At 39.0% G+C, this 23,438-nt stretch overlaps 1 protein-coding gene across 1 annotated transcript; it reads left to right on the top strand.

The window, feature by feature from the left end:
* Window positions 1-16,000: 16,000 nt before the first annotated feature.
* On the top strand, window positions 16,001-22,933 carry SMLR1 (small leucine rich protein 1). Its single transcript, XM_051792641.1, has 2 exons — window positions 16,001-16,242; window positions 19,609-22,933. Exons 1-2 carry the CDS (start codon window positions 16,110-16,112, stop codon window positions 19,761-19,763), a joined length of 288 nt encoding a protein of 95 aa, XP_051648601.1. The 5' UTR covers window positions 16,001-16,109; the 3' UTR covers window positions 19,764-22,933.
* The last annotated feature ends 505 nt before the right edge of the window (window positions 22,934-23,438 follow it).

Here is a 23,438-nt window from a genome sequence, read left to right as displayed (position 1 = left end):
TTTTTTGGTAAAAATACTTCTCTTTGCAATACTAGAGAGCAAAACTAAAACCCTTTATCTCCCGCAGCAGGTATTTCAAAAAGAGAAGAAAATAAGAATTGAGAAGTGGATCACTATGAAAGTACAAATTGAGAAGGGAATCACTCCATGCACAGAAAACAATTCAATAATGAAAATAAAACAATAAAAAATTACTACATTACTGCTCACAGTTTTACCAGATATTGGATACCATGACCATGTTTCAGCTCACAACTGTCCCATACCTGGTTCTTAGAAGAAGGAGACCATCTGTCTATATGAAATACCTAGTTAATTATTTTTTTTTAATTTGCAAGGGAAGGTAGGTTTCCATTCCAAGATTCAAATTCATTGCACTTTGCAAGCCACACCACATAGTTCCATTATTTCACTTTCAGGTTCCGGTTTTTTGTTGTTTTTTTTTTATGCCTAGTGTACTAGGAAAAAAGCCTTCTAGTTTTCTGATGAAGGGATGAATAAAGGGAGCTGTGGGGGATAGGTGTAGGCCTAGAAACTGGAGCACATTCTATACACATTTATGAATATATACATTTAATTAAAGAGCATCATATGCCATCAAAAATATTGTTGGCAATGTCCCTCCTAACAGATGTGATTACAGACAAAGGGTAAATATTGTCCAGGAAGACATAATAGTAGAACAGCAGAAAAGAGAAAGGAGAAACCTAGTTATACAAAAGCTACTTCTAGGAGCAGTGTGCTATTCAGCAAGAATATAGGCTTGCTCTGGAACTTTCAGCCTTGCATTGAAAAGCTCACAAGCTATCCAAGCTTTACTCCTCAGACCTATCTTGAAAACAGACATTGTTGCCCTCCAAAGTACACAAACACATTGTGGGCTTTATATTTTACCTTAGTGTGAAGTTGGATGGAAGTACAGTTGACTTTTACTGCTAATGACCTGTATCAGATACTTCCAGTTCATCCCTTGAAACACAGCCCCCTGACCAGATGGCATCTGCATCCATGAGCAATGAGAAAGTCCCTGAAAAGCTAAAAGCCAGCTCCTGCACCAGAGGGGGCAGAAGAAGTTGCACCAGGCAGTCAACAGCTTCTTCAGAGCAGGCCACATCCCATTACAAGATTATTTGGGCTCTTCTATGCTCCACTGGGTATAATATAAACCCTGCTACCTTACTCTCTGGTGAGCCATTCCTCTAGCTCCAGGTACTTCCTTCCTTCCACCGTCCCAGACCAGGAATGGACCACACCAAACTATTCAACTGAAAAACAAGGGGATAAGAAGATAGCAGAAGGGGAGAGAAACAAACAAAACCAAACCCCAAACAAACAAAAAAACTCCAAGAACAAAAAGGTGAATGGAAAATACATGAGAAAGGAAACATACAGGGAGATTATTTAAAAACTGCCTGAGGTTTTCTAATATTACCTCTTTCCATGCAAACTGGACAGTAAATGTTATTGTGTATGCTAATGAAGAACAGGAAAGGCACACAAAGATATTTTAAGTCCTTGGTTACTTGTTTTAAAATATACTTTCAGTTCATTTGTATTATTTATATAGTTTAATATCAAGGACAAAATAGCTTTATAACCACCTTAGTTACTGCAAGATAAAATAACTGTTAACTGAACCAATATAGGCTAAAACAGACTTGAGCCACAGGGCTCAGCTGCAACTGCCAGGATGTAATGTTTGCTGAGCACAATTATCCTTTCCTGCTGGCATGCAATCATGGTTTCAGCTGTAGTCAGTTAGGGCCCTGGCCAATTACAGCACTAGAAAATCCCCCATTAATGTCAATGGGCTAGCTAACATATTCAGAAAATGGTTGTAGTTCAGCTAGTATACGTGTTTGACAAGAAATTAAACGGAAAGAGGATGTCAAAACTGCATCTGTCTAAAGATCTGAGTGCAGAAAGAAACCACTAACTTTTTATCAAGGAAGATGATGATCCACAATTTTGACTGATGTCATTGCACAGTTTCCAACCCTGAAAGTGGGTCCTTCCTCAATAACACTGCATTTGTCAGGAACAAGCTGTGAGAAACCTTTTCATCTTTTTCTCTGAAAAGATGACTAGTCTCATGTAGGGAAAGAAACTACTGATGCACTATGTCTTGATGTTAGCAAGCCTTTGATACAGTCCCATTTCTGTTCTCAGAAAAGAGCTTGATAGAAAGCCTATAAGTTAAATGCGCATTTATACATTAGCCTACATGCTTTAAATGAGAGAGTCATTAAAGTCAGGTCACACAGTCTGTCTCAAGGCTAATTTCCTATCAATGCCTTGGGTGATGGGTTAGCATGTAGGTCATGCCAAAATGAGAAGATGAGGATTTAAAAAGAATGTAAACAATTGGAGGAATATTCTGAAAATTACAAAATTCAAAGTAGAAAGAAATAAAATGCTAGAAGTAAAATGGAATGACACACATACAACATGGGGAATGGCCAAGACACATTTCAGCTTTGCAGGGTTTTGTGGCTCCAAACCTGAAAGTGAAGAGATACTGTTGCAAAAGTGGGATGGACTGAGTCACCAGAACCACCTTTCCTTTCCTCCATTAGGGGGTTAGTGACAGTGTCCTCAGCTCTTTTTCCACTCTTTCCTATCTGTTATTTCCTCTCCAAGCCATTCTGTAGGTACAACTCCATGAGTTTTCCCCCAGGCAACAATTATCCAATTGTTCCTCTCCATAGGAACTCTTCTTCAGGAGCACCTTTTCCAAGGGTTGTAGACTTACTAGACTGACTAATCCCAGAAAGGTGGCTCCTAGGAATTTATACAAGTCTGGCTTTCTGTAAGACTCACAATACTTCCTTAGGCTTTCTCCTACTTGACCTCTTCCTAAAGATGTTGTTCATACATATTGTATGGGATGATCCCAGTTACCAAGACATTTCCCCTTCCTGAGCTTTCAAGATCTCCTTTTCTGAAGACAGACCCACTCTCCTTTCTTGCCCCATGACTCACTTTTCAGACAGTCTAAGGCCCTCTAGCATTGCCTCAGTATCCAGGTCACTTTCCTCTTGATCCCCCTTGTAGGATCAACCTACACGTTCTCCTCCTTAGCTGGTTTTCTTCTACTATGCTCATCCTTTTTAGTGGCTCATACTTGCCAGACATGGTAGGCACACCTAAATGAACAGTTCTGGCCAGGATAAAGACTGTATGAGCAACAAATGTTGCTAGATAGAGTATTATACGCTGGAGAATACTTGAGGCCTCCAGCTGGAGTTTGAGTGGGTTATTCTCAAAAAGGTATAGAAGGGCTGGGCATAATTCAGAGAACAGCCACAATTATAAAGTTTTCAAAAATAAGGTATACACATGGGGGAGTGGGGTGGGAGGAGAAGGGGGGAAACGGCTTTTTCCAAAACTGGAATGGAAAGACAAATAAACCAGAGTGCAAAATTACAGAGTGTGCCAAAAAAGGATAGCAATCAACTGCTGTTGAAAGATAGAACAATAACTCATTTAATTTGCAGTAAGGGACATTTAGGCTGGATAGTAGGGAAGTTTCAGCATACCACTCATTATATGGTACCCCAGGGAGGCAATATCTCAGGAGGTTACTGGAGCCTCAGTCTCAGAGGTTTTAAAGAATAGGTTATTTTGACATGTTCAAGAAATACAGATGTTCCTGACCCTGACTCAGAGGAGGGGTATTGTCTAGACAGCTTCCTGAAAACTTTTTCTGTACTGTTTTGTTGATTTTTTACAGTACTCTCAAATGCTGGAAAACACCTAGGGTGAAAATTATACCTGTCCAGAGATTGTATCTATGTGATCATCAAAGCAGAGGGACAGTGAATGATAAAGAGCATCTGGGGGTGGTGGTGTATATGTGTGTGAAGGAGTTAAAAGAAGAAACACTCTTACGCAGAGAAAAATAATAATTTACCAAGTAAAATAAGCGGATCTCCAAATGGTTACTAGGGAAACAATGTCTATCTCATCTTCCCTTCAGCAGTTACCTGCAGAAAATAGTTCATGCATTTGAGGGAAGAGTCCTTCCTCTTCAGCAGAAACAACAAATTTATAGAGAAGGATACTTCATATTCATTGAGACAAAAAGAAGTCAACAAGAAGGTCACAGCATCAACTTTTACAAGTGTTTTTAAAATAAGCCTAATTTTTATGAGTAAGTTCTTTCTATAAGATACACTTCTACCCTGAAAGCTTCTCAATACTCCGTGAACTTTCATAAAGGTACAGCAAATTACTTCAATTAAGTCTTTTTTCACCCTGATGATGTTAACTTCGTTTTGTTAAGCAAAATCAACAGTGACAGAAGACTTGGAATTTAGGTAAATTTCCCTAAATTGTACTGGAGTACTGCTAATAAATATCTGGGATACAGTAGTCCATCTATATTATCTTTAACACTACTTCTCCCAGTAACTTCAAATAATGTCTGGAGCAGTAAGCTAAGTGATTTGCTTTCACAATTAATTCCTTGTAATTTTAGCTACTAGTATTTAAACTTGGTTTTCTTACTCCCAGTGCAGAGTTTAGCTTAATGGGAGGAGCATATGTGCTCCTCACCCTCTCTTACCACAGTAAGTTTTAGAAGTCATTCTTTTCATCTCTTTCTGCTTCAGCTAGTAGACAGCATATCCAATCTACATTATGATTTAGAGAAGTGAAGTAGGGACAGAAATGTCTATTTATTTCTGAGATACATGACTCTGTTTAGTAATCAAAAAATAAGAGGGCTTTGCTTTTCCAAATTCTCAGTAGCCAACAATGCCATTAACACAACTTCTCTCAGGCCTAAGCCACAAAGACTTCTTCTAATTCATCTCCTTGGATAGTCTCCCATCTTCTGTTTTTGCTTCTTCCCCACTCAGACAAACAGACCCCATCAAACTATTGCCTTCCCTTGTGTTCAGAGCCCAGAGAAAGTTGCAGTTCTTTTCTGTCAGCGTGCCATCCCACCTTTTCCCCATGGATTTGTGACAAAGGAGATGTTCCTTAGTTCTTTGGGTATGACCAAATAAATATACAGTAAGTTACTCTGCCACTCTGATTAAATGAGATTAATCTCTGCCTCCAACCAGCTCCAGGGAAATCTGTCAGCTACAGCTGCCCTGTGTGCCATCCATCAAGGGGATCTCAAGAAATGCTTAGAAGATAAAGAAGTTTCTTTCTTACTAAAAATTTGTTAAGATAGGACAAAATCTTACTTTTGTTACTGTAAAATTAGAATCACTAATTCCAGCATTCCCAGGAGGTGCTGCAGTCCCAGCACATTTAAGAGAGCGAATCTATCAGTGCTTCACACAGCACTTGGGGACCCTCAGATAGAAAGCCCTATTACAACTTCAAATGTCAGTCTTAAGACTCTGCTAAATGCACAAATAAGCACTGCAGAGGGACAGGAGAACAAATCTCTGTAATGTTGATTGTAACCCATTATCTGAGTATCCCTGAGTACACTGTACTTCTGCAATCCACTGATTGAAGAAGAGTGCCAGATAATAAATGCTGTTGGAAATCATTGAAAAACCAGCAGGTTGCTGTCACACAACTAACTATAAGTGAAAATAGATAATGCCACCAAGATAAAGCCAGCAAAAATGGAAGAAACAGTATGTGGGTGATGGGGGAAGAAAATGAATCAGAAAACTTAAAAAATACATGTTTTCACTATTTTCTCTTGAGCTTTTCAATCTACCAGAGAAGAAGTATGCTGCAACAATAATTACAGATGATTGCAGCTCTGCAGACGGCATGTTGTTTCTGTTTTTGTAAACAATAAAACTGCCCAGACATTCAAGAACTGATAAATCATAGCCTTCCTGGGCATGCACACACACACACAAGACAAAACTATGTTACCACGTAGAGCAGGCTATGAATTTACAGCTGCTCCCTGATTACTGCCCAGGCAGGCATCTGCTCACCAGTAGAACAATTAGTCACCACATGTTGACAGAGTAGGTAAAAATCTGCCTGGGGGCACATACCCACTGAGTAGTCAGAATGCTGCTCCGCATTCCTACACTTTTCAGTCCATATGAACTAAAGTTTGCTTGATAGCACACTGTGAGGTAGAGTCCTCGGTGTGTTTAGTGCATTAAGCACACCCACAGCTCTTCCTGCCTATCCTTTTAATTTGATCTTCTTGACACTTGTGACTTCTATTCTTTCAAGAAGTCAAAGTACTTTCATGTTAAAAAGTTAATTTTAAATACTTTTTAAATACTTTTAAATACTTTTTAAATAAAGATCAGACATCTCTACGAGGGCAGCCCATGGCCAAGCCACTGCTGCAGGGAAGCTAAATGAATTCCTTTTGTAAGTATTCACTTCGGAAGAAACCAGGGAGATTCCCATGCTGGAATTCCTGAGTGGAGGATGAGGGGGCAGCAAATATCTGAAATTTTAAGTAGCTGTAGAAGCTACTGAAAAAACTGAAAATTAGCACTAAGGTATTCCCATTGTTCCTGAGGAGTTCTAAGAGAAATCAAGGATGAAATAGATTAGGTACCAACACTGGTGGGTAACTGGTTAAAACTGTCTTGCCATCTCAGGGCCTGATGGCGTAGTAAAAACACTGAGTTTTACAAGAGACCTTGAGAACTCTAGTGTAAAAGAACAAGTAAAGTTGATGTCTGTAACAGGAAAATTAGTAGAATTGCTAACAAACAAATAAAAGGACAGGATTCCTCAATTCTCAGATAAATACAACCTGATTTGGAAGAGCCAGCATGACTCCTGCAAAGGGGCATAGTCTCTTACAAATCTCTGAAGTGACCAAAAAAATGTCATAAGAACAGTATTTGTGCATTCTGCTTGACCTCCAACTCACTGTCTCTGAGCACCTGGCTAAGAAACAGTGAAGGTTTATGAAAGGCATGAAAATGGACCAAAATAGGGGTGGATTGCAAGTTTTTAGTCAAAAACATTATTTTATGGAAAATTTTCAGTTGCCAACACCAGTTGTAATTCAATGGAAGATTATACAATAGGTTTTGAAGCCTCACAGGTTGAGCTTCTGGTCAACCCAAAATGCCTTACCATGTTATCATAAATGAGTGCTCATATCACCATTAGATTATTGCTTAGTTTTAGTCTAAACTTAACTTCAAAAAGAGAGGAAAAGAGAGGATTTATGAGCTTCAAATTTTACAAGATAAGAAAACTATGTCTTCATCAATCCCCTAGTCCTGAGTCATTAAACATTTTATTGGAATTCTAAGCAAAAGAGATCTCATTTCCCCTCACTCTCATCCTTCAGGATCAACTATGCAACCAGTGTCTTAAGACAGCTGTACAAAACAGATAAAGAGTCTTGGCTCCCATTACAGATATATTTGCCATTATATCAATCAAATCTTATAGGGTCTATCAGCATTTTCAATACCAATCTGGCCCAAAATGTGAAAAGTCAGCAAGTTGGGGCAGTAGATCCTTAAAGCAGCATGCCTTTCTCAAACAGGAAATATTTGTTGCAATTATTTCCCCTTCTTTCTATTTTACCATTTTGCAGTTCCTTTATCCTAGAAGAAGCTCCTTTATGCTAGAGAAGCTGCTGTCTATGGGGCAGTTTTCTGATGAGTATGGACTATATTTACCTTATCATTCTTCTGAGTAAAAGACCTTAGAATGCATTCCTCATTCAGGGAAAAAAAAATGCAGTTGTTACTCTGAAGATCCCTAAGGCAGAACATTCACAGCAGCTATTTTAAATCACTGAACAATGTAGTGTTAAAAACTCTTTCCTTGGTCTTACACAGTTGCATGTGTAAATTAGCATTTGTTGTTACCAGTGTCAGTGTTAAGCATAAGGTTTTCTGGATATGTTAGAGTATAAGGAAAAACATGAAGGGCTGTCTGTCTATCTCCTTTCTGGGGAGAGCTAAAAAAAAAAAAAGATCATTTCATGTCAGCAGATGGCTGCAACTCATTACTGGGTAAATGTACAGTGCGGAAAGTGGAATGACAAATTAATTAGCATTCACCAGAAATACACAACAGAGAATGACATGTCCTCACACCATTTTATTTCATGTCACATTAATTGAGTACTAGATAACTGACAAAATGCATTAAACTAACCATAGCTTTTGCTGGCAGTAGCTGAAAATTTCTCTAACGCAGAGATTTAATTTCCTTACAGATGCTGTGACAGAGGAGGCACCCGTGCAAACACACACCCCTCCTCAGTGTTACTAACTTCCTATACTGTTCATTTCACTGTCAATTATTTTCACCCAAGGTTACATTAGGCCTGAGCCCAATAAATTACTCGAGAAGCTGAAGCTTGCCCCTATTCAACCAGCAGCTTGTATCCCTGGCATTGGCTGCATGGAGGAGCCCTGTTTCTCCTGGAAAGGAGGCTGTGCAGTGGGAGGGAGTCACAGTTCAGCTTGCTACAAGGGAATCTTGCAGGGAAAACCTACATAAAATGTCTGCCAGACTTGTAACGAATAACTGGAAAAGACAGGTTGCTGGCAACAGTGGCACAGATACTTTTAATGTGGATTTCAAGTTTTCTGCAGCTCTGTCAACTCTATGAAAACCTGGGCTGTTTTTCAAGTATGTCTAATAAGGACCTTGCAACTGAGACACTGCAAAACCCTCAAGATGTCCCAAAAAGCAGCTGAGGCAACATAGCTCGAGTCACTTATGGCACACAAGTAAACCCAAATAAGCCAACATTTCCTAAAAATCACTCTGATCTGGAAGATGCCACTTTTTTACTTTGCAGAGCCATGTCTCAAATTCAATACAGCTACATTTATTTTGCATGATTACCCACTAATAAAACTAGCTTTTGCATTAGTACCACCCCATGCAACTTGTTCACAGGGGTTAAAACCAACCAGTGTCATTGGGCAGCCCTCCTCACCACCCACGCTGTGGCTGCCCCAGCCTGGTGTCACTGTAGTAGTCCAGCCCCATGCTGGATCACACAATATTCTGAGTTGGAAAAGTTCACAGAGTCCAGCTCCTGGCTCTGCACAGGGCAAAAATCAGCCAAGGCTGGGGTCAGGCTGCCCATGGAGAGGCATCTAAGGCATTTCCAGTTAAGCCTCTTGAGCTGGCAGGGCACAACTGTAAATCTTGGCACCATAGCCTGCTCTCCATCATCTTTTACTGTGGGGGAGACTAAAACAGTGCTTTTCTGTATGGTTATATGGTGAATCAAAACTCCCTGAGGTACAGTAAGGTAGCAACACTAGGGCAGCGGTGATGGTGCAAAGTAATGAGTGATAGCTAACCAAGAGGCAACAAAGGGCATAACACCTTTGAAACCAAGCCAGCTAAAAAAATAAGTCAGCTTAGCTTTTACAATTGCTCTGAATACTTCTGTGGACCTTTACATAGTGGTTTCAAGATCAGTTACAAGTCAGGGGACCAGATGAAGGTTGAACCCTAGTTTCTAGAAGCATATCTTGCTTTGTTTGTTGCTATGTGAAAAGTGACCTGTCTGTGAGCAAACTAATACAGCAAAGTGCCATCATAGCTGGGACTGTGACTTATGGGTAAGATAAAAAGACAACTCTGTGTTACCACCACACAACTATTCCCAGTTCAACCTTGCTCTGCCTTTCTGGGGTATCAGAGCAGCACCATTTATCACCCGTCATGCTCTTATCTACAGTGTCTAAAGGTTACATTGATTTCATCTTTACTAATGAAGGAGAAAAGCACACTGGTAGGCAGCTGTTAGCTTTCCATGAGATGAGACAGAAAGAGATTGGGTTTGTTTTGCAGTGTTTAATTAAAAAGATAAAGACACTCTTCAATTTAATAGACTGCTGCTCGAAGTCTCACGCAGAGAGCATTTGTCATACAGCTTCTAATGATCTGACAGAAAGATCTGGAATTCAGCAGCTGGAGGGATGCTGCCAGGTACAGGTGAGATAATCCCTGCACTGGAACTGGTGAAGAGCAGCTGGTTACAGAGCAGCCATTGGGAATCAGTCGATTAGATACAGGTGAACAGTGGGCAACTCTAACAAGAAACTATACAAACACTAAACCAGGCATTAGAAATTAAGCTATTTCCAAAATTTTAGCGAAATTGTTTGATGGAAAGGGTAAATATTTATTAACTTAATAACACATCCAACATACTTTAAAATCTGTATTTAACAGAAACACAAATAATAATCCTAACAAAAACATTTATTGGCTATCTGTTGAGTCATATTTCAAGTCAAGGACAAGCATGACTTAGAATACACTTTGAGTAACTATTGGTTAAATAAGAAAGGCAGCAACTAGAAATAATTTCCCCCCACAAACAGCAGCAGCAGGGAAGCCTAGTTTTCTATGAGTTTGTACCCTTTGCTACTATATTCCTTGCTATTGCAATGACTCCACTGTTGGACTCATCTCCCCTGTGATACCCTTAGGGGGTGAGTGGCTACAGATGCTGGCATGGTGTGGCCAATGGGTATGGAGGCAGTGGTTGGTGTCCTGCTCCCACAGGGGAGCTGGGGAACACACAGGGGCTGAACTCTGCTCTCCTTCCCCTCCATTTGGGCCCTAACTGCAGCTTTTCTTCTAGAGTCACTGATTTCACAGTACTGTTAAGTAACTTGCTTTGAGTTTTCTATGCCTCTCAACTTTTTTTTTTTTAAATTGGCTGAGTTATTAGAGAGCGCAAACATTGTGATTTCATAACATTATTTTCTCGGGTAAAAGGAAAGACAGAAAAAAAAAAGAAAGAATAACAGTAAATGATTAGGAACAATTAGAATTTTTCATTCTTTAAAAATTATTTTGAAAGCAAGAGAGATGTTTACAGCACCTCATAAAAAGGTGGTTTAAGTAATAATGTATAGGACATATTACTCTCAATAAATGTTTTGGTTTGTACTCAAAAAGAAGGCTCATCCACCTGTACCACTGCCAGATGTTTCTGTATAGAAGCTGAAATTTAAATACTCAGCACTTAACTTTGAAAATCAAGAAGCCTGGAAGAGGGCTAGAAGTTGGCCAAGAAGGTGTGGTGGTTTTTTTTTTAAAACTTATGCTAATTTCTCATAAATTTTAAGCATAATATTGAGAAACATAGAAACTCATTATTTTTCTGCCCACGCTCAAGTGATCTGGCCTAGTTATAGGTAAAAAAACAAAATGCAAGCGAGGAAGAATGCAAAGATTGTTCAAAGAGAATGAGAATCAGAACATAAATAAGCTACTTAGCATGGTTTATGCAAAATAGCTTTGTTAATGAGATTACAGGTTTGTTTGATAAAGTCAAGCACAGCTTCAATACACCTAGATGTCCTAAGGTATTTGAATTAGTAACACATGATGTGCTCATTAAAAAGTAACCACTTTTCTATATCAATAAAGCACACAAATAATGGATTACGAATTGTTGCAGGGATCTTAAAAGTCATATCCACAGGGGAACTGCTGCAGTGCTTCTGGTGAGGGGATAGTTAGGCATTTGGCAGCAGAGCCATTTCCATTTTCAAACTCAATCAGAAAACAGATCCAGTTTCAAAATAATCTCATTAATACTTTCCCTCAAAGCCCAGAAACACCTTATGCGGCTTTTCAGCTGGATCGATAATGTGAAGCAATTTACCACATGAAGACACAAATGCTTGTATTAGTAAAGCAACAAAGTAGAAAATAGGCAAAGTAGGAGAGGAAAAAGACCCAAAGTAAAAATTGATATAAAATCAGCACTTCTAAAAAGTGCAGGTGATCAAAGACTTGATGCTAAACAATAAGGACAAGTAATAAGCAGTTAGGCTGTATGACCTGAATCACTTGTGAGAGGCTGGGTTTATCACAAGGCAAGCTACTGCAACATTTCCAAAGCAGAATTTTCCATCTAGAAAAAAGATTAACATGCAATTGCAAAAAATTGCCCTGGGAAACCATAATCCTGAAGAAGACTGAGACCCAGAGCAGGTGTGTAATGCAGCAAGTGTCTCCAAATGCTCCAGTAATCAGGACTCATAAGCCCTCCTGATGAGTGAAAAACTGAGTAGCAAGTGGGAATAAAGATATGAATTTACTTTTAGGAGTGTCCCAGGTGACACTATTATGAGATTGCAACCACATTTCAAAAGATATTTTTAAAAATTAGACAATGCACAGAAAACCAGCACGGATATTTCAAGGATGGGCAAACCCCCCATAATTCCTACCATAAGGAATTTAAAAAACAGCATGTGTATCTTAAGAGGGAAGGGACTGAGAAATGACATTGCAAGGCATAAGTACTTTCACAGGGGAAAAAATAACAGGTCCCCTAAAACTTCCCAACACAGTGAGGAAGGCACAAGCAGAACCAGTGACTGAAAGCAGAAGCATGGCAAGCTCTAAAGCAGGCATGAAGCGAGTGTTTTACATCATAAACAAGGTATGGAAAGGACAGGTGACTCTCCATTTCTTTGTGTTTTCAAATGAAGGCTAAATGCTTTTTGGAAAAAGAAGCCTTAATCAATATATTGGATTCTGCAAAGGACATGGAAGGAAATGAAATTGCCTGTAATAATAAAGATATCAAACTACCTGATCTAATAGTGTTTATTGAATTTATCTTGAATAGGAGAATAAAGGATTTTGGTGTTCTAGCAGAACATCCGGACAAAGATGAGATCTAAAGGTTCATTTAGCATTTAAATTTAATGAAATTAATACACTTTTCAGGAAGACCTTTATCTTGATAGTCTAAGGAACTGATACTTTTTCGCCATCCAAAATGTGTTTCCTAAGCACTGGACCCAGTTTACCAACACCCATCCTGTGGGAATATCCAGCCCTGTGGGACCAATTATGACGCTGGCTCAGAGAGGAACAGGAGTTTCGACCTGCTGGTGTACTTCCTTGCCTTTTTATATTCTCTTGTAAAGTCATCTCGAAATTTCAAGAAAAAGTTTTCCTTTGGAAACTGTAATTAAAACAAAATATTCAACAAGAAAACTTGTGGTTAACACACACACAAAGATGAGCAGTAAAAGTAATTCCTTCCAACAAGGTAGGTGGGATGTCCATAATTTCTAATGTTAGTTGGCAGGTTTGGGAAATAGAAAGTAATTTGACTTTTAAATGAATTCATTTGTGTTCATATTTTATGTAAATAAACAAAATGATACAGCTGAAATAAGAGTTTTAGTGGTCCTTAAATTAATGTTTTTTAAATTCCATTTCACAGGGAATGAAATTTCTGATTCAAGACAGAAGGAAAACTTTGAAATGGCTGAAATCCCTATTAGCCAGAAAGCAAACTTGCAGCAGGCCCACCCTGCAATACCAGAGGGGTGATAAGCAATCGGTTCCTTTTCTCCAGCTGGTGAGAAATCAGTGACATGTTTGCAAAGCTTGTGAATCCATCTATTTTCTCAAATACACCCAAACTTCACAGATCAGCCAGAAAACCATATGTTCCTGTGTTACTAATCCATGCCTGGCCCATATTTCCCAGTTTTCATCTGGTTGTGACAGATGAGACTGCACAGCAGAGAAGCACAAGGCACTGCTGCTGCAGACAGGGGCTTGCTGGAGGGCAGAAGCCCCGAGCTGCCAAAGTCTTGTGTGGCACCAGAGCTCCCCTTGGCTTTATACAAACAATCCCAGCTGACTCAGGCAGGAAAGGAATTGCCTTCAAGGTAAAAATGTGTTTAACCTTGTTTTCACCTGCATTTGTCTTGCTTCAGCACAGAAACTTGCACTACATGTTTGTCACATTGAGCAGCCACGAGCCAAGTTTTGCTCCTCGTGAAATTGCTGTGACCAGAACTGGCACCTGCCATTTCACAAAGAGGTTGTACAAATGTAGAGGGTTGAGAATTTTCTTATTCTTGCTGGGCAGAAATTAATCACTTCCAGTCCATCAGCTGTCTAGTCCCACGACAGGCAGGTGTGACAAGCAAGGCAGCTACGTACTTCATCACTTCTCCCTGACTTGCATTTGACAGAAAGAAATTGTAACACAGCCACACAAAGAAAACCAATTTAAAAATCCAAGTGACTGTTTTGCCCTTGTATGCAGGTATTTAGCTCTCATTAACATCACTGCGAGTGGTAACACATATATCAAAGAGAAATACCCTCCTGGCTCATTTTGTAATGTCACAGGCTTGGAATTCAGTCACAAACTTTCACTCTTGAAGACTGAGCTCTTTGATTACTCAAGATATTTTTATTTAAGAACAATAGTTAGGAAGGAATTTAAAAAATAATCCAGAAGAGGGTGCATCAAAACATTGCAACTGTTTTGCAAACCAGAACAATAACATTCATGATAGTCTAAAAAAAAAATCTGAATTAACTTTTTATGCACAAAGAAAAAAAAGTCTAGGGAATTTATTGATCACAACTGACAGGTATCTATTCAAGGAAGGAATTATCTGGCAACAGATGGGCCTATAATAATATTAATATTCTCACCATCTGGCTTTTAATCCATGCTTTTCATCAGTAGATCATAAAGCACTTTACAAATGAGGTCAAACATCTTGTGGGAAAAAGCAGAATTAGACAAAAAAGTTAAAAGCTGAAGCTGAACAAATATAAGCAAGAAATAAGGCACACTCTCTTTCCTCTTTTTTCAATTGCAACAGCAAGTGATTTAACAAAACCAGGAATTTGCCTGTAAACATTATATTCTCAATCACTTAGAGTCAAAAAGGGAGGATCTCAAATATGTTACAATTCAAAAAAATCAGAAATTCAAATAGTTGTTAGGTGACGTTGTTTGTCTTTTGAGAATAGTAAGTGAAGAAAACAAGGTGAACACAGAAATACCTCTTTTCCCTGCAAGTCTGAAAATTAACTGCATTTCCTCTTGGCTCCAGCCTACCCACCTACCCAATTAGTCAAGGAAATCTTGTATATCCTTTCTGGATGCTTGGAGAGAACTGCTCACAAAATGCCTGTTTTCACACAGAGCTCATGATCTAGTTTTAGATTTAGTTGATATTGAACAAATAAAACCCTTACTATCTCTCACATGGACATGAAGTGAGCCAGATTTTTTCATCCATGTCATAACAAGCTGCTGAAAACCCAAACCCACAATGCTTAATATAACCTTATGCCTTCATTAGGCATCAGATTTGATAAGCCAGAGACTGAAAGTTCATATTAAAGGTTGAACTTGATCTTAGAGGTCTTTTACAACCTAAATGATTCTGTGATTCATTAAGACTAAACCCGAAGTATGTCTCTGCAAGAATTCCAATACACACACACAGAGGCAGGCCAAACATTTCATTTCTGTGCTGCCCCTCTGTGAAGTCAATGCAATAGCATGCCCATGTAATAGCACTTCCAAGGTGTCAGGTCTACGAAACAGATCTTTTTGCAAAATTTTGCAGGTCTTTTGAATGTGTAGAGAAGGACTATAAAATGACAAATCGTCTTTTTAAAGATGATTAAGATGATCGATGCATCCTAGGCACAGTTCTACCACAGGCTGGTGATCAGACGGGGAAAACTGAACATCTCACAGTCACTTGGACATTTAAAACATTCTTGAATTCTTTGGCACATCCGGTCTCTCAAAATCATGTATTTTCAACTTAGCTAAGAAAGAAACCTTCCTGAGTTCCACTGCTCTGCAGCTGCTCCTTGGAAAAGATGCTGTTGGTATGGCACCCCCTCAGTCACTTGCTCCTTGTCGCAATGGTCCAGTCTGAAAACTCTTTAGAGCAGAGACCATGTTTATGCCTGTGCAGTATGTGTAACAAGGGCTTCACCCTGAATGAGAATTTGACATCTACCGTAAAATTAATAATATATCTAGAAAGAGAGTGTTTATTATTCAAAATGGTCTGTACAGTGTTTGCAGATGACAGAACCCATACTGCTCAAAAGGCAGCAGCCTTACATATCGAGCCCTGCCCAGCCCAACATATCCAAAGCTTTCAAAGCCCTACATTACTTCAATATGCCCTTTCAAACTTTGTTGTTGAGTAACTTTGTGGGTGAACTCCAATCCCAAGGGGATCACAGGCCTACACAAACAACTCAAAGTCCAAAAAGAGATTACGGCCTGAGCAAAGGGCAGAATGCAGATCGGGGGAGGGAGGGGAAAGGAAGAAAGCAGGATAAATAAGGTCCAAACTTGTAGATCTTAAGGATCTTGCTTGGCATGGTTGCCACAGAGGAAGATGAGCATGAGTTACATATTGTCGGTGTTTCTGAGGGAGCTGCCTGGCTACGTTCTCTTTGCTGGGATCTTTATGCCTGTGACTTTACTCCTGCTGCTGCTAATTGCCTACTTCAGGATCAAATTAAGGGAAGGTGAGTCAGGACTTGGGGGCAGAGAAAGCTTCTCATCCAACAGGCAACTTTCGCTTGTACCATTAACTAAACTGAAGAGAACTACAATCAGAAACAATTTCATGAAGTTGTATTGCATTTTAGACCATTTTCTATTTGAAAAATACCACAGGTGTTTGTTTAGAATCCCCACTTAAAACTCCACAGTTTTACATACCATCCTATAGAAGATTTTACTGTTCTGCACTAAAGGAGGGGCAACCAAAATGGAGAGAAAGAATAGGGCAATTAAAGTATAGATGATTTTCTTCTGTGCTTGAACTGTGCAAGTCTTCAGTGAGACAGGCAGCAGCAGTTACACCCATAAGTAGTTGGCTACTGGGGGCATGTCTGTGTCCTTTCAAAAGTATGTATTTGCTTTTACTTTGTACCTAAATGCACACTGGCCATGATGCCTTTTCTATTTTAAATCAGCTTATACTCACTTCAAAAATCCATCTTCAGAGTAAAACTAAAACAAGAAACACCCACACCAAAACAAATGTGCAGCGACTGCAACACACCTGTGTACTGCAAATCAAGGCTGCTCACAGAGCGCAACTGGGCTTCACTTGTTGTAGGCAAGTTGTTCCAGAAGGGAAAACCCTGTACATCAGACCATCTAGTTTTAATGGGATGATCTTCAGGGCCTCTAGGTTTGGGTCTCAGCTGCAGCAGCAGATTCACATATGTTCTGCTTTTGTTTTAGGGTTCCAGCTGCCAAGGCCAGCCTTGGGGCACGTTCAGATTAGAGTCTTCAACCTTTCTTTCCTTCAGCCCTTCCAAAACATCATCTCGCAGACATTGGGCTAAGCTTGTTCCTCAGATTATCTGTCTTTTGAACCTTTTATCCATAGGGAGTGTTGGGAGAGCTAAGATGACAGCCTAGATTTTCTTTGTAAACTTCAGATGCTTCAGAAACTTGGTGAGAATCCTGCCTGGGATAATGGTCCACAATGCTCACACTGCATGTTTCAGCTCTAGCAGAGACCTGACTGGGGCAGACAGGCCACTCCTGACCTCAGGGCTCTGCAGATAAGCTGATGCCCTCACACTGAGCTGCCCCGGGGTGCAACAGCCCAACAGGAGATGACTAGATCTGCCCACCAGCGCAAGGCTAGGAAAGAAACCTTACTTAGATACCAGACCAAGCACTGTAATTTGTGCACTTGTTAAGTTTGCTCTATTCTGCAGTCCTCTGAAATCCTGAAATTTAGGCCATTTAACAGTTCTAAAAGTAAGAAAAGCCACACGTACCCAGAAATGTAAAATAAATTAAGTTCCTGTTTTGTATAATATCTCCAGGCATTTAGATCTGAGGCTTTAACAGAGAGGAAGGGTGTTTGTTTTTATATGAGCATACACCACTAGTTACCCTCAGGCTGCAAAAACTCAAACATTTCCTGTTCAAGATGTGCTTTCAGATGCTGAATTAATCTACTAGGGAAGACTGTTCTGCATGCCTAACCCAGCCCTGCCTTTAGCAATAGATTATCCATAAGAGCAAGGTGCTGAGTTTTTCACAACAACCAAAAAACAGTGCAGTGCCAAGACATCATGTAATTCCATATCTATGAAGGAATAGGAAGGCTAAGTACTGAGAGCTTGAAAATGGTTGAAATGGAAGCTAATGAAATTATTGCCTTTGACTTTGAATAAAAGCACAGATTCTCCCTTTCAGTAAATTTCATCTGTGTGCTCACATGTGATAGTCAGAAACTACTTACTATTAAATAATACTGAGCTACTACCAGACTCCTCTTACCTGGTGATGCTCTTGCAGCTCTTCCAGCTAGGATCAAGCAAAAGAGGAAAAGCAGGTGGGTTACAGATTCCATTAGTTCAGTTATTTTGCTGAGGCTCAGACAATACTTTCATTAAGCCAGAAGAGCCCATCTGATAAAAACCCACAGACATTTGATTCATGATGCATGATCAATTGTCCTACCTTCTTTCACAGCACCTATATCCTTGTTAGCTGCACTTTCTGCAGGTCTGTAAATAATCTACAGCACCAGATGTTAAATCCTGCTTCTCTTAAAGCACAGAAATTTTAGCTTTGTATTTGTAAGGAGTTTAAGCAAGCAACTGTTTCCTAAATTTTCTGAGATTAGCAATCAAGGTTTCTAAGAGAGCGGTGAATGAAGTAGTTGGCAGACTCATTTGCCATAGGAATATTGCTGCTGTGCTTCTCTCACAGCTGAGAAGGATGCTTGAAGGGAATCATGTGGCTTTTCAGTGCCTCAGGGAAGGAGACGCTCAGTTTGCCGGTCACAGGTGTTCTGGCTGGGACTCTCAAGAGGATGTGAGATGAATTCCTCTCTATTTAATACTTAGGGCATCACAGTCCCAGCTTTATCTCCAAGACCTTCTTTTTCTTGAGCTGAGACTGTCAAGAGTCCAACCTACTGATTTGGCCTACAGCCAACTCACACAAAACATCCTGAGCAGCTCTCCCTGTGCAAGCAAGCAGAACCAGCTTCAGCTTAAGACCATCAGGTGGAGAGAAAAAACTAACCACAGATAACCCTGAGAACAGACTCCTTTAAATACCAACTCCCTCTCTGACAGAACATCAGAAATTCAGCAGGCTTTAGGTACCTATTTCCTTAGATGTCTTAAAAAAAAAAGAAATTTGCATTACTAAAAGCAAGGCTGTCTTGCTTTGTTGTTGAATAAGCACTTCATTTTTCTCTGTGCAGCAAGAGAGAGGTTTTGCATAAATATATCAATACAGAGATAGTTTATAAATAAAACCAAATCAACAAACAAAACAGCACATACTTCTCCTGAACGAGAAATGACAAGTGCTTTATGCTAACTGGGCTTTTTCTCTAATTCTTTTTCTTTTCTTTTTCTCCATCTCTCTTCAAATAATCTCCAAACCTCCAACAGCACCATCCTGTTTTGAAGATGTCCTGTTATGTGGGTTTTTCTCGTCTGTCTGTACCACAGGCAGCATCAGTATGATCAGGCCAATTTGAAGTTCTCACAGCACAGCCACAGTGAAGCAGAACATGAATTGCCTGCACAAGCTAACTACACTCCTTGCTGTTGTTTAACCATTTTATTCTGATTGAAAGATGGAGGCAAATGAAAATAGAGTATTTCCGCTGATGTAAATAGCTTGTGTTGGTATTTCAGTTGGCATAGTAACAGCTCCAATCTCACACTTGGAAGACTTTCTTCTAGGAACATGGGCAAACATATTACTGGGCTACTGGACACCTTCAATTTCAATAACTTTGTTCTTACTAATATTTGCTAGTTCCTTTTCTTTATAAAAATTTGCCATAGGAAATCAGCATATTCTTATGGAATTTTTGTGTTGTTTGGTTTATTTTTCAGTTGATGAGGAACTGGCCATGGCACAAGACCCCAGAAATGCCCTCCTGAATCACCGTGGACAGTGGAAGAAACACAGGAGATCTGGACAAAAAGACAACAAATACAAGAACTCAAGGACATTTAAGGGAGTCTCAGGTCTCAGGAAGCAAGCTTAAACACAGCACTCAGGTCTGCAAGTTTAAAAATAAGCAACTCTACATAAATACCACAGAGGAAAACAAAACAGAGAGAAGAAATTAGTGCTGTGCTGTACAAATGAAATGGCTGCTGCCATTCAAAAACTTCTTGTAACCATTTTGCTCTCTCAGGGGCCCAAGCAAGTGGTACTTTGTGCACCTCAGCAGAGACCAGAGACTTCCTGCAACAGGCTGTATCAGTTCCCTCACATGACACAGGATCTGGGGGGACAGAGAGCACCTTGCACATGAGCCCTTCCCTGGCCAACCAAGAAGAAAGCCATGTAATGAGCTCCTAAGAGAGCTGAGCTGGTGCACACAAGGCAGGCAGTCTTAATAAACTGAAGATGCATAAATAGCAAGGTCATATCAAACACTGACATCCAGGAAATTGAAAAGAGTGATGAACGGGAACTGATTTTTTTATTAGCTTGTACATTTTGGGAAAGACTGTAAGTTTTATAAAATATGCTTTCCATAAAGTTTGGAAGCAAAATATACAGTAATGGTGTATCTCATATTGGCTGTGGAAGACAACCCACAAAAATGCAACTCAAACTGTTTGAAAGCTCTATTGCCTTTTGGCTTCTCCGATTCTGACTTTCAAGTTTAAACCCAAACTGATGAAGAATGAGTGACTATCATTACTGTCCCTGATGTTTACCGTCCCTGTCTGCTAGTGATTGCTGTCTGTAATTAACTTCCATTAAAGCTGCTGGTCATTTCCAATCCTGCAAGAACAGAGTGGTTAATGACTTGTCTGAGATTTTGTGTGAGTTTGCACAATTTCAGTTCTCACAGACTTTTAAGAACTCCTTGGAACCATTTTATAAAAACATTAATGAGGCCATGACCACAGGTCTAAAAAAACACTGTAATTTATCAAAGTTTATGAGAAATGAAGAGGTCTGAAAGAGCAAGTACCTTTACTATACTAACAGTCCTCTCTCATTTTAATACTACATGAATTATTACATAATTCATAACACTATGCAAATAACATAGAATACATTGCACTGAGCAGGTGAAGAACCAGGTGTTTGCAATTGAAAATACAATCTTTTGCAGGTAAGTTGAGACAGCCACTGCAAAGAATTTAACTTTTTCCATTTAAGGATGCTGCCTTCTTAAAGCAATGATCTGGGATACTGATCAGATGCTAAAGGAGTTGTAACATACACAATTCCAAACACCCTTTCTCTCACCACCCAAGAACAGATTGGCCAGGATCACATATAAAAATGCAGAATGAAAGTTTTAGCAAGGCTTACAAAAATTGATTTTTTTAATTTCACAAAGTGTCTAAGAATGGACAGATCTGAAATGTCAAGCAGTGACCTCACTCTTTAATACCACTTTATCTTAAAATGGTGGTATGGATACCCAAGATAATGCCACACATATACAGTGGATGCCTTTGACACAACTGCTTATCGAGCTGTAATTGCTAACATGTAGGAGGATCTGACATTCAAGACTTAGTAACTAATATGTAAAGAAAATTCTCAGGCTTTCTTGTTTTCAGTTCCATTACTGAATAACAGCAAGAAATATTTTTGTTTTCATGCTACTGGCATGAAACACATCATTGTATCCTATATAATTCCTTCAAAAAGGAAAAAAAAAGTATTTAAATAATACCATAGAACTAAGTATTTGACTAGATAAATTATAAAAGCTTTATCTAAATATATGTATGGAAAGAGTACTTGCAAGGAAATAATTTGTCTTCAATTACTGATTTTACTGAGGAGTTCTCTGTCTTCCTGTCACTAGCAATAATGTGAAGTTAGTATTCCATTCCATCTACAACCAGTAAGCATGTTTAAAACCTTCTTGCCTGTGACTGTTCCTTCTTCACTTCCCAGAATAGAATTGAAAGTCTCAACATTTAAGTTGGAAAGGTACAGAAAAGATGATAAAATGATAAAGAAATGTGGAATAGCTGTTGGCAGGGGAATGACTGGAGAGAATGACTGTTAGGTGTCTATTCTAGTATATGCAATGATGCTGTCAGATGAAGCTAGCAGGGGCAGGTTCAAAAGACATGAAAGGTGGTTTTGGTTCTTTTCCTTTTGGTTAAGAAACAGAATGGTTAAAATGCCTGCCAGAGAAAATTTTCAAAAAGCAATTAGCCAAAAATCCAGAGGCAGATAAATACAGAAGACTGATAGACCAGTAAGTCTTCAAAAATTGCTGAAAGTTGGAAGAATATTTGGGCAAGTACTTTGTAGTACAGTATTTATACTTACGCACACCCCTAGGCAACCACCAGTAGCCTCAGAGTCAGGGACGTGGGAGAGTTAGTCACTTAGCCTGGTCCAGTACAGCCATTCATATATACTTACCTCCAAAAACTCTGGTAGGATTTAACACTACAAGAATTATCCATATTTTTAATGCTTGTAGTTTGTACTAGTATTACTACTCCCAGTATCTTTATTCAAGTGCAGTATAAAAATCCCAAACAACTGAGCAGCCTGAAAATCAAAGTTTCAAACCTTCCACAGATGTAGTCAGTTTGATAGTGTGGGATAACAGCAGTTCCAAGTAGCCCACTTCCATGGTTAACATGCCTAAAAGCTGAAAAGCTTCCACTGCATCCTGGCCAAAGGTACAGTGAGTTGTCATTCTGATCACCATCAAATCTCACAGACTCTTGACATCTGTCACGGTATTTATTTTATTACATCTATTTGATGTTTTCTGTGGCCAAACTAAGAGTTGTTAATCAGCTTGATTGTCAAACAGAAGAATGTTACAAGAAACAATTTGTACTACAGTTGCTCTTTGCTTTAAGCAATAAATCTTTTGGTTTTTTAAAAGTTTGTCACTGGAGTTGCATGCTTGTCCTTTATGAAACCTTTATCTAGGAAACAATCTGTAGAGCAATTCCAACATTCATTATAAACCCTTAGGTGATCATGATTTCAGTACTCTGTGTAGGACCCAAATGACTTGCTTTTCTAAGTATTTCAGCAGAATTAATTGCTGAATGGCTCTTTAATTGTATTTGAAATTGCCCATGTATTATAAAGCTGGCTTGTGAAATGCCTTGAGAACAATTTCTTTTGTTGCATGTTGCAGTTTTTGCTATAAATATATCATATATTAAAAAAGTAACAATGAAAATTCATCAAAATTGCACAATTAATAATAATTACGTACAATCAGAATCTGTAAAACTTGACTATTTTTAGGACTGATCACACTTGGGGCTTATGTTTTTCTGCATGACAATGGCTCTTTAATTAGTACATATTTAATCAATGGAAGCAACAACTGTGCACAAGCTATGCTGACCTGAAAACACTATTAATTTTTCCCTGACAAAAGGTTCTCATTAGTATTTGAAGAAAGACATCTCTCAGTGAAACATCTTTATTTCAATAATATTATATTTTCAGTTTTAGGGATTAAATACAATTGCAAAAAAGTATTGCTCTACTGTCTAACTAATCAGGATGATCCAAATCAATAAGGAATTCAATATGCTTTCCTACTATCAAACAAGATCTACAACTAATACTACACCACATCAAAAATACCTTAAAGATTTTATATAGCTTTTTCTTACATCCTTTTATAGGAATATCTGCTAAGACATCCCTCAAAATGTGTATCTATTTTTACCTACACTTAAATATCCCAAAC

The sequence above is a fragment of the Manacus candei genome, unplaced genomic scaffold (genome assembly GCF_025592945.1).
Source record: "Manacus candei isolate 608988 ecotype Guabito, Panama unplaced genomic scaffold, ASM2559294v1 h1tg000034l, whole genome shotgun sequence".
Classification (NCBI taxonomy): domain Eukaryota; kingdom Metazoa; phylum Chordata; class Aves; order Passeriformes; family Pipridae; genus Manacus; species Manacus candei.
Note: the sequence above shows the minus strand (reverse complement) of the source record. Positions and strands in the feature narration are given on the sequence as shown.